The sequence below is a fragment of the Oncorhynchus masou genome, chromosome 27 (genome assembly GCF_036934945.1).
Source record: "Oncorhynchus masou masou isolate Uvic2021 chromosome 27, UVic_Omas_1.1, whole genome shotgun sequence".
In the NCBI taxonomy this organism is placed as follows: domain Eukaryota; kingdom Metazoa; phylum Chordata; class Actinopteri; order Salmoniformes; family Salmonidae; genus Oncorhynchus; species Oncorhynchus masou.
Genome location: NC_088238.1, coordinates 33095045 through 33106964, shown reverse-complemented (window position 1 = coordinate 33106964; position 11920 = coordinate 33095045). Strand labels below are relative to the sequence as shown.

The 11920-nt window shown below is 42.6% G+C and overlaps 1 protein-coding gene across 1 annotated transcript; it reads right to left on the bottom strand.

Annotated features, from left to right (window-relative positions):
- Nucleotides 1–1839: 1839 nt before the first annotated feature.
- LOC135516036 (interferon regulatory factor 6-like) lies at nucleotides 1840–11573 on the bottom strand. The gene is made up of 9 exons (XM_064940009.1): nucleotides 11239–11573; nucleotides 7715–7948; nucleotides 4914–5100; nucleotides 4693–4718; nucleotides 4564–4591; nucleotides 3955–4416; nucleotides 3032–3421; nucleotides 2524–2645; nucleotides 1840–2444 (listed from the first exon to the last, which is right to left on the bottom strand). Exons 2-9 carry the CDS (start codon nucleotides 7889–7891, stop codon nucleotides 2274–2276), a joined length of 1563 nt encoding a protein of 520 aa, XP_064796081.1. The 5' UTR covers nucleotides 7892–7948; nucleotides 11239–11573; the 3' UTR covers nucleotides 1840–2273.
- Between the last annotated feature and the right edge of the window lie 347 nt (nucleotides 11574–11920).

Here is an 11920-nt window from a genome sequence, read left to right as displayed (position 1 = left end):
TCATAACCACTAGTAAACTACACATGGTTGATATTACAAGTTTATCTAGCGTTTCCTGCGTTGCATATAATCGAAAAAGGACTGTCGTTGCGCCAATGTGTACCTAACCATAAACATCAATGACTTTCTTAAAATCAATACACAAGTATATTTTTAAACCTGCATATTTAGTTTATTGCCTGCTAACATGAATTTCTTTTAACTTGGTAAATTGTGTCACTTCTCTTGCAACAGAGTCAGGGTATATGCAGCAGTTTGGGCCGCCTGGCTCGTTGCAAACTGAAGGCTTTATTCGTAACAGACGATTTAACAAAAGCGCATTTGGGGAAAAAAGCACAATCGTTGCACGACTGTACCTAACCATAAACATCAATGCCTTTTTAAAAATCAATACACAGAAGTATATATTTTTAAACCTGCATATTTGGCTAAAAGAAATCTAGGTTAGCAGGCAATATTAATAACCATGTGAAATTGTCACTTCTCTTGTGTTCATTGCACGCAGAGTCGGGGTATATGCAACAGTTTGGGCCGCTTGGCTCGTTGCGAACTAATTTGCCAGAATATTACGTAATTATGACGACCATTGAAGGTTGTACAATGTAACAGCAATATTTAGACTTAGGGATGCCACCCATTTGATAAAATACGGAACAATTTGGTTTCAAAATTAGTTTTCGGATTCAACCATAATGAGCAAAGGCTCGTATGTGTGTTATGTTATAATTAGTAGTCTAACTGAGCGGCGGTAGGCAGCAGCAGGCTTGTAAGCATTCATTCAAACAGCACTTTCGTGCATTTGCCAGCAGCTCTTCACTATGCTTCAAGCCTATCAACTCCCGAGATTAGGCTGGTGTAACGGCTAGCTAGTTAGCAGGGTGCGCACTAATAGCTTTTCAAAAGTCACTTTCTCAGACTTGGAGTAGTTGTTCCCCTTGCAGAGCGACGCTTCAGGGGGGGGTGTCTGTGTTCCTGGTTCGAGCCTAGGTAGGGGCGGAAGCTATACTGTTACACTGGCAATACTAAAGTGCCTATAAGAACATTCAATAGTCAAAGGTATATGAAATACAAACGGTATAGAAGGAAATAGTCATAAATACTACATTAACTACAACCTAAAACCTCGGAATATTTAAGTCTCATGTTGCAAGGAACTTAAACGTTAGCTTTTTTACATGGCACATATTGCGCTTTTACTTTCCTCAACACTTTGCATTATATTCAGTATTGTTGTAATTGTCGTTAATCATAAAGAACAACTTGACTAGAGGTTGACCGATTGTTGCAGAGCCACTAGTCTCAGACATCACATACGCACATTGATATTATGCATTTGGAGTGCCATAGGTGTTTTCTACTTAGATGCCGACATGCATTTGTCTGGACATTTAAGTAGCTTACTGTGTAGCTGCAACTCGGTGGAAATAGATCCAGAGACACTTCCACACACAAGCCCCTACTTTTCCTTGAGCCCATTCACACTCATCAAATTTCCAGTGAATATGTGTAGAACTCCATAGAAGGGTGGTGAGTGACAGCTGAGGGTAATTTGCTGACCGGTTCACCCTCACTGCCAAGTACATGTTTGGATCACGCCCACAATGTACGACCCGGTCTCTGTGTTCAAGTCAAACAGGTTCCCTTCCAGCTGTTAACTGAATGAAGGTAAGCGTTTCTCAATGTTCTAGAATTGCCTATGGAACCTGAGGGTGTGTGAAGCGACAGTACCAGTGGATACTTCCACTCATTCTCAACTGCATCCTTGCCTTGACTTAAACACCCTCTGACAGTTGACTCGAGTACAAAATGGTCTGTTTTGGTCAAGAAATAAATTACCACTTTGCTGATTAATGTATTCATAAAAAATAACATTCCAATACTTTTCACATTGCGTGTGTCACATTTTTGGCTTCATAGCATTAGAGAGAGCCAGTTACAGTGTTGCAAAAGGAAAATGGATAGAATTAGTGACAGTTAAGTAATATCTGCCACAACTATATAAAAATAAAATACTGCAGTGGTAATTATTGTAATTCAAAAAAATCATTTAAGAGACTAAACACATTAAGGATACAGCAGTCTGGGTTTTGATGATGTAGAAGCAGTTCTGCCCAAGATCCAGTTAAGACACAGGGCTCTAGGCTGGATGGTATTGAGGGAGGCTCAGAGTTGAAAGAAGGCTAATATTCCAACACACAAAACATTAATGGCAGCTGAATAAGGTTATTTATCCAGGACAGGCCCTGTTTAAGACCCAGAAAGAGGCCCCTGACTCAGGGTCCCAGGCCATGCTGACTCTGGAGAAGCCTCTGGAGTTCCTTGAACTGTAACACCGTCTGATCCTTCAGGTCTGGGTTGGAGATCTGCAGCCGGATGCTGTCTGTGGACCAGGACAGGTCTCCGGAAAACATCTCTGTTAGGATCCGCGCCACCACGGGGACCACCTAGACATGGAGGGTCCCTGTTATGTCATGTGTGTGTACTGGATCTGTCAAGGGTATGGGGTCAATTCGTTCGGCTCACCTGCACAACGATGAGCTTCTTCTCCTTGGGTTTCCGTTGATCTGGCCAGTCCTCCCCAAAGCAGAAGTAGAGCTCAAACGGTGGTGGGGTGGGAGTTTCACCCTTCTGGAACAAGATGAGCCCTGTTGTTGGTATGTGTGTGAATGAGAGGGAGGAATAAAGGTTATCTCCTGTAATATCTGTTCTACAGCTAATCCATTTGGATGCCTGGTCTGTGCAACAATAGCAGTACAAGCAATAAGTACTACTCAAGAGCTTACTCACAGAAAGGGCATGTGACTGAAATATTCAGGGATCAATTGAAACTCAGACAGCCTCAAGTTAACTGAAAAATCATGGCAATGGAGTCCAGCATTGTCATCTGACAGGATAATTTGGTGTTATATGATTATTGAATCTCAATCGAAAAATAGGGTGTTTTGAGGGATCAGATGGGGATTCAAACACTATGAAACTTGTGCCTTAGATGACTAAAATACCCAGCAATAAAATGGATTGACTGACTCACCGTGCAGGAAGTTATTGAGGCTGAACACTTTGTACTTCCTCTCCCTCTCCATAGGATTGGGTGGCCCCTGCTCGTCAACGCCCGGCCCAGACCAATACACCTTGCACTGACACAACCTGATAGCGTATATATCCTGCTCCCAGATCTCCAGGATCAGGCCTCGGTCCATCACATCCAGCAGGTGCTCTGTGTACAACCGCTGCTTCTCGTTCCGGATGTCGGCCGAGCCAGGGAAGAGAACTTGGTTGAGGGTGACAGGGCCGAACAGGTCCACCTGATCCGGGGTGGGCTCCAGGTGGCCGTAGTACAGCCGGCAGCCTTGGTGGTTACTCACCGTCAGGGAGCCCATCTTGCGACCCCGGTACTGGAACTTCATGTCTAGGTCAGTCACTGAAACCAGAGTCAAATAATGTAGTGTTAGAATAATTGTGGGCACTTCAAAAAGTCAACATTGAATAAAGCTCTTTCTAATCATGCCCAATAGTATTCTGATACCAAGTTGTCATAAGACTGAATAGGGGTTAGAATCAATGAATAACACATTACCGCTTTAGCTATTAAAAGGGCAAAACTCGATTTTGCCCATTCCAATTCACGACAGAACCTGTCTTACAATCCCCCACACTTTCAGACAGCTGCCGGTGTGTTCCATTTGATAGGTGTGACAGGCAGGTATTCCAGACTACTACACTAATGCCCGATAGCCTATAATCCATCGAATGAGTCAATTTGAGTGAATGAATTGCAATACCAAATAAAGTTGAACACCCTGTTTTTATGGTAGGGGAATTGCAATGAATGATTTTTTTGGATAACATGCAAGGAACTATTGCAGAAGTCCCTGACTGCGAAAGTAAAGCTATTGTACATAAAGCAGTATTCTTCTCAACACAGCATGGACCTATAGGTTCTATTCCACTCACACGGCAGGCTGTTCAGCAGGTCATATTTGTAGGGTGGCACCGCCTGCCCTTCTTCCTGGTTCTGGACTCCTGACATGGCCTCCATGGGGTCGGCACCTGGGTCAGGGGCAACTGGAGCCACAGATGCAGCAGAAGGGACCATGGGGGATATTTCGGTGACCACAGGAGGCTGCATGCTCCCTCCACACATCCCCAGGCTGTTGGAGGGTCCTACGGGTCCAGGGTGCACAAAGACCTCGTGTTCCAACTTCACCACCAATGGAACGTCGGCAGAAAACTCCGGGGGAGCCATGGTTGGCTGAGGGAGACGCGCTGCCATGGTAACGCTCCCGTTGGGATTGGAGTACATAGGGGTGTGGTGGGGGGTGCCATATCTGTCATTGAGAGCGCAGCTGAAGGGAAAGTCTGTCCTTTGTGCAGTAGGGAATGTCTGAAAACTGTGTGGGTCACTAATTCTGGGGTCTGGGAGAGACAGGAGGACACACACACACACTTAAGACGTCGCATAATGTCAATAGTGGTACATTTGAAACAGTTAACCTTTCAAGCGATTTCTGCCCAATTCACCCATGGCTCAGTAGCAAAGGTGTATTGACAGTATACACTTACCAATGGAGAGTCCGACAATATTCGGCATCTGAAAAAGACAAGATTTAATGTTTGTGTAAAAAAGCTGATATATGGGTATTGTTCTCAGATTGTTCTGAAATAATGGAAAAGTGATTGTCTACACCTTACCTCCTCCTCATCTTCATCAACTGTGTCTGAAACCAAATCAAAAAGGAATATGCCATCAACATGGGGGAGAAAATCTCATTAGTTTCACAAAACATTCATATCTGGAGGTTAGACAAGTTCAACAAAGTTATTCTAAAAGAACTAATTTAAATTTGAAGACAGACAATCAGATAAGACTTGCAAAGCTGCCAATGAGCCTGCATGCTTACACACACTCTTACCTCCATTGCAGGGCTGGTCACAGACCTCGTAGGTCTTGTAGGGCTGGACAGGTGTCTCCTTGGTGCCGTCGTATTTCAGTTTGAACTCCCGACTCTTGTTGAGGGCACAGCGCAGGTTGGCCTTCCACTTGGCAGGGTCAGGCTCATCCAGACCCTCCTGGTACTTCCCTGTCTCCAGAGCCCAGGCCTGGGGGAAGAGAGGGGTAGGCAAGGAGGAGAATGAGGTTACATTTTAATGAATGGGAGAAGGGGTCAAATCTGGATGGAATCAAATGGGTGAGGGTTAAATTAAATTCAAATCAAATTTATCCCCCTCAAATTCATCCCCAAGGGGCAATTATTAAGGGTAGCAGTGCTAATTGAAGTGCCCTGGAACAAATGATGAATAAACAATTTAATTTCGGCATTATGTGCCTGTAAAAAGTTGGCCACTGCCGAGTATTTAACTTATTGTTTCATAAGCTTACAGGGGTCATGGGTGGGTTACTGCACTGCCATTAACCAACCACATTAGTCACAACTAGGGTGCATTCAGAAAGTATTCAGACGCCTTGACTTTTTCCACACTTTGTTACATTACAGCCTTATTCTAAAATGGGCTAAATAGTCCCCCCCCTCATCAATCTACACACAATACCATATAATGACAACCCAAAAACAGGTGTTTAGAAATTGTAGCAGAAATATCACATTTAAATAAGTATTCAGACCCTTTACTCAGTACTTTTTTGAAGCACCTTTGGCAGAGATTAAAGCTTCAAGTCTCCTTGGGTATGACACTACAAGCTTAGCACAACTGTATTTGGGGAGTTTCTCCTATTTTTCTCTGCAGATCCACTCAAGCTCTGTCAGGTTGGATGGGGAGCGTCGCTGCACAGCCATTTTCATGGCTCTCCAGAGATGTTCGATCGGGTTCAAATCCGGGCTCTGGCTGGGCCACTTGAGGACATTCACAGACTTGTCCCGAAGCCACTCCTGCATTGTCTTGGCTGTGTGCTTAGGGTTGTTGTCCTGTTGGAAGGTGAACCGTCACTCCAGTCTGAGGTGCTGATTGCTCTGGAGCAGGTTCATCAAGGATCTCTCTGTACTTTGCTCTGTTCTGCTTTCCCTCGATCCTGACTAGTCTCGTAGTCCCTGCCGCTGAAAAACATCCCCACAGCATGATGCTCCCACCACCATGCTTCACTACAGGAATAGTGCCAGGTTTCCTCCTGATGTGACGCTTGGCATTCAGGCCAGATAATCTTGTTTCTCATGGTCTAAGTCCTTCAGGTGTCTTTTGGCAAACTCCAAGCGGGCTATCATGTGCCTTTTACTGAGGAGTGGCTTCTGTCTGGCCACTCTACCGTAAAGGCCAGATTGGTGGAGTGCTGCAGTGATGGTTGTCATTTTGGAAGGTTCTCCCATTTCCACAAAGGAACTCTCTAGACCTCTGTCAGAGTGATCATCAAGTTCTTGGTCACACCTCGAACTAAGGCCGTTCTCCCCCAATTGCTCTGTTTTGCCGGGCGGGCAGCTCTTCCTAGAGTCTTGGTGGTTCCAAACTTCTTCCACTTAAGAATGATGGCCACTGTGTTCTTGTGCATCTTCAATGCTGCATCATTTTTTTGGTACACTTCCCAGGATACACCGGAGTCTCAGAGCAAAAGGTCTGAATACTTACGTAAATAAGGTACTTCTGTTTTTTTTTTTTTTTTCTCTCCTACATTTGCAAAAATGTCAAAAAATGGTTTGCTTTGTCATTATAGGGTATTGGTGTAGACTGATAAGGGAAACAACGTATTTAATACATTTTAGAATAAAGCTGTAACGTAATAAAATGTGCAAAAAGGGATCTGAATACTTTCCAAATGCACTGTAAATGGAGAACAGGGTAATGGCTAATGAGGAAATGACTCCAGCCAAAAGCAGGCAGGGAGTAGGCAATTACTGCTGTTGGTGCAGTGGATATCATGTGGACATCCTTATACACGAGGTCAGAAACACCCAGAGAGGTTTGACACTAGAGAAGCAGTGGAAATGAAACTAAGGCTCTTTCAGTTCACTAAAACAGTTGATGCATTTATCGCTGAATGGGATAAGGAAGTGTGTGGATGACAAACAAAAAAAGAAAGATGCCTTTTCCAGGACCTTGTCTTTCAAAGATAATTCGTAAAAATCCAAATAACTTCACAGACCTTCACAGGGTTTAAACACCGTTTCCCATGCTTGTTCAATGAACTTTAAACAATTAATGAACATGCACCTGTGGAACGGTCGTTAAGACAGTAACAGCTTACAGACGGTAGGCAATTAAGGTCACAGTTATGAAAACTTAAGACACTAAAGAGGCCTTTCTACTGACTCTGAAAAACACCAAAAGAAAGATGCCCATTTTGACACCCCTTTTGTTCAGGAAAACATTATTCCATTTCTGTTAGTCACATGTCTTGTTCAGTTTATGTCGCAGTTGTTTAATCTTATGTTCATACAAATCTTTACACATGTTAAGTTTGCTGAAAATAAACGCAGTTGACAGTGAGAGGACATTTCTTTTTTTGCTGAGTTTAGTAGCATAGTTCCTTAGAAATACTTTTTTGAAACGTGCTACTTGAAGGGAATAATGTCTGTGCTGTTTTGATTAAACACTTCTGAAAATGGTTTAGCTTTTGACAAATGTCTGTTCCTCGACTTGCCAGTAGTGATCCAAGAAAAAGTAGATCTAAGACAAAACTTTGATCTAACTACAGTTTGATATCCAAATGACGGAGTCTAAGTATTCAGATCTGTCATGCCATTCTCAGCATGGCCCCCCCTCTCACCTTGAAGATGGTGTTCTCTTCCTCTGAGGTGGGCAGGTGTCTTGTGGCATGTCTCCAGGGGATCTGGAAGATCCGGTGGTCCGGGCTGAGCCACTGCAGGCCGGGGTACCTCCCGCTGTTCACCTGGGCTAACAGCCAGGGCTTTAGGCGGATCCTCCGAGGCTGCGCACTCATCATGGGGCAGAGCACCACACAGGGACGAGAAATGGGCTTCAGATGGGGTGAGTGAAGAGGCTGGAAAGGTGAAGGGAAAAGTAATGGTTAAGATGGGTGATGGGGCACTGGGAGTAGGGGAGAGAGTTGGGCACTGAGGGAGTGTCTTGAAGCGTGATACAAGAGTAATGGTTCCGATGGATGATGAGGCAATGGGGGTAATGTGGGGAGGGTTGAAAGAAGATACTCCCTACCATTTGCAGTAAGAGGGCTGGGGAAAATGGAGAGAGAGGATGGGTGGGGAAAAGGGAGGTATGAGGGTGGAGAGAGTAGTAAACAAGCCCGTTTTTATTTATGATGGCAACAGGCCTGTTTATGAAATGATCTGCTGAAAAACAAAAAAAAGTGCTCAGTGGCTGAAGGATACAGAACAAAAACACTTCCAAGGCAATAAAAAACAACATTATAGAGTTTGGTGAATTAACATACACATCATGTAACAGTTGTAGACTATTCCTTAATCCTTTACGCCATTCCATGACAGTACCAAATTCGCTTTTGTCATCCTAAAATGTTGGATTTGATACTAAGACAACAAGCCTAGGCCCTCCGGGCACAGATGCAGGGTCCACTGTCAAACAAGTGTATTGTATGAGATCACAGAGGATCATATGAACACAGAGGAATGCAGGTAACTCCTTTACAGCCAAAGACCAACTTCCATCTCAAGCAGCACATCAGAGGCAAATACAAGGCCAGCTTGCATCTTCCTCTGGACGTGCTGAGACAGACAAACTAATGCATCTGGATAGAACATGTCCTCTTCCCGAGGCTCCCACACATGTCCTTCTGAGCCCTTGAACCAACACACACACACACACACACACACACACACACACACACACACACACACACACACACACACACACACACACACACACACACACACACACACACACACACGTTGAAAAAGGCAATGTAACTTTAAGGAGTATGTAACACAGAACAACAGCTGGGTGCAGAGGCGTCATGCCCATAGGGTGCACAGGGGCATGTGCCCCCTCAGATTTGTCCCGTTTATATTTGGCTTTAAATAGTCCAGATGAGTTTCCAATTTTCCAACCTCATAACTAGCTACCAATAAGTTATTTCAGGCTATCAATCAAATTAGAGTAGCTAGCTTGTCTACCTAGCTTAGCTGGCATGCCTGCTGGCAAGGTTGTTAAGAATTTAGAAAGGCAAGCAATCACAAAATGTATTGAATGCCTCAGGACTACCTGACATGATGACTTCTTGCTGTCCCCAGTCCACCTGGCCGTGCTGCTGCTCCAGTTTCAACTGTTTTGCCTTATTATTATTGGACCATGCTGGTCACTTATGAACATTTGAACATCTTGGCCATTTTCTGTTATAATCTCCACCCGGCACAGCCAGAAGAGGACTGGCCACCCCACATAGCCTGGTTCCTCTCTAGGTTTCTTCCTAGGTTTTGGCCTTTCTAGGGAGTTTTTCCTAGCCACCGTGCTTCTACACCTGCATTGCTTGCTGTTTGGGGTTTTAGGCTGGGTTTCTGTACAGCACTTTGAGATATCAGCTGATGTACGAAGGGCTATATAAATACATTTGATTTGATTGAATAAGACTCGCATTCCTTTTAATCTTCTGCCCAGATTTTTTCAGAAATCCAGAGAAGCATATTTAGTTTCTTAAAATAAATAAAAACACCAGTCAGGAGGACACAGGCAGCTCAGGAGATATATATATATATATATTTTTTTTTTTAAGAATAATGATTTAAGAATTAAGAATAATGATTATGGCTCTATAGATTGCAGGAAAATGCTGTTTTAGGTGTTTCAAAAAGGATAAATTCTCCAACTTGCAGACAGGGGGGACTAGGCCCCCTCTGGAGCACACCCCAGCCATCCTTGCATACAGTGCCCCCTTAGATTGTTGGGGTGCATGACACCCCTCGCTAGGTGAACTGAGATGTCTTGTGATGCAGTACACAACCACACATTTATTTTGAGTTATTCATTCAACACATTGTGAATGAAAAACATGTCATGCTATAGGCTCCCACCCAGTGAGCAGAGGTGGTGAGGTGGCAGAGTAAAAGCTCAATGGGATTCAACTATAAGCACTTCAGCAATACATAATGAATTGACTTTATACCGGTAGGCCCATATGCACTTTTTGCTGGTGCTTAAAGCACTTTACATTGTACTGTGCCTTCAGAAATTATTCACATCCCTTTTCTTTTTCCACATTTTGTTGTGGATTTAATGGTATTTTTCTCTCTCAACAATCTACAAAAAATACTGTAATGTCAAAGTGGAAGAAAAACTCAAACATTTGTAAAAAAAAATATAAAAAAAAAAATGAAGAAAAACCCCAAATATATCTTGATTACATAAGTATTCAACCCCCGAGTCAATACATGTTAGAGTCACTTTTGGCAGCGAATGCACATGTGAGTCTTTCTGGGTACGTCTCTAAGAGCTTTGCACACCTGGATTGTACAATATTTGCGCATACATTTTTCTTTTCATTCTTCAAGCTCTGTCAAGTTGTTGTTGATCATTGCTAGACAATAATTTTCAAGTCTTGCCATAGATTTTAAAGCCGATTTAAGTCAAAACTGTAACTAGGTCTCCCAGGAACATTCAATGTTGTCTTGATAAGCAACTCGTGTATATTTGGCCTTGTGTTTTAGGTTATTGTGCTGCTGAAAGGTGCATTTGTCTCTGTCTGTTGGAGAGCAGACTGAAGCAGGTTTTCCTCTATGATTTTTTTTTAAACATAATCCACCATGCTTGAAAATATGAAGAGTGGTACTCAGGGATGTGTTGTATTTGCCCCAAACATAACACTTTTGTATTCAGGACATTCATTTTGTTCGTGCAGTTTTACTTTAGTGCTTTATTGCAAACAGGATGCACATTTTGGATTATTTTTATTTTGTACAAGCTTCCTTCTTTTCACTCTGTCATTTAGGTTAGTATTGTGAGTAACCACAATGTTGGTGGAGACATGGTGGGGATAAAAAGGGGACTTCCCATTAGTTTCAAGAATTTAACAATTGCACAAGTCTGGATTATATTGTCTAGACTCCATAGATAGTATGTTTAAATGAAAATTGTTTTCAATGAAAATTGTTTTAAAACAGGAATAGGTTTACTAGCTTTCATTCAGTGCAGAAGGCAGGTTGAAAAAAAAGTGAACAAAAAGCGACAAAAACTGAAAATAGGCTGCCTGACACTGACAGGAGTATGTACAGAATCTTCAAAAGATGGAGTTAATCGAGTTATAGATGGAGTTAAAAGTTATAGTTGTTTTAGGAAATAAGTACAACTTTAAGCGGCACCCACCTTTTAACGGTGGGTCTTCTCCTCAAAATGATTTCGCTCTCTTGTATCGAAGAGTTCTAGTACGCTGACTGTAGGGATCCCTCCTTCCACAAACAGAAACCGGCCAGGCAGAGAGTATGCGCGCTGCCACAGGTAAGCTTTTTACTTTTTAGGTAGGCGAACTGACAAAAACATTGCCCAACACCGTCACAAGTTCAATGACTGTGTGGGAAAATGACAGTCAGATAGTCCAAGGCTTATTCAGAAAACTTTCCACAAACAGTGGCCAATCATGATTTGAGGTTAAACATGAACAAACGTGGTGCCACCCTGCCGGTTGATAGACAGCGCTCTAAAGTAGACAGAAGTATATGAAAAACATTGTTTCATTTTCGACAGGCTCCTAGTACTAGCCTAGTGGTTGTAAGATGTATCTATTTTCAGTGGTGTAAAAAGTACCCAATTGTCATACTTGAGTAAAAGTAAAGATACCTTATAGAAAACGACCCAAGTAAAAGTGAAAGTCACCCAGTAAAATACTATTGAGTAAAAGTCTAAATGTATTTGGTTTTAATATACTTAAGTATCAAAAGTAAATGTAATTGCTAAAATATTCTCAAGTATCAAAAGTAGAATTAGAAATAATTTCAAATTCCTTATTGTAGGCAAACCAGATTGCATTTATTTATTTATTTGTATTTAC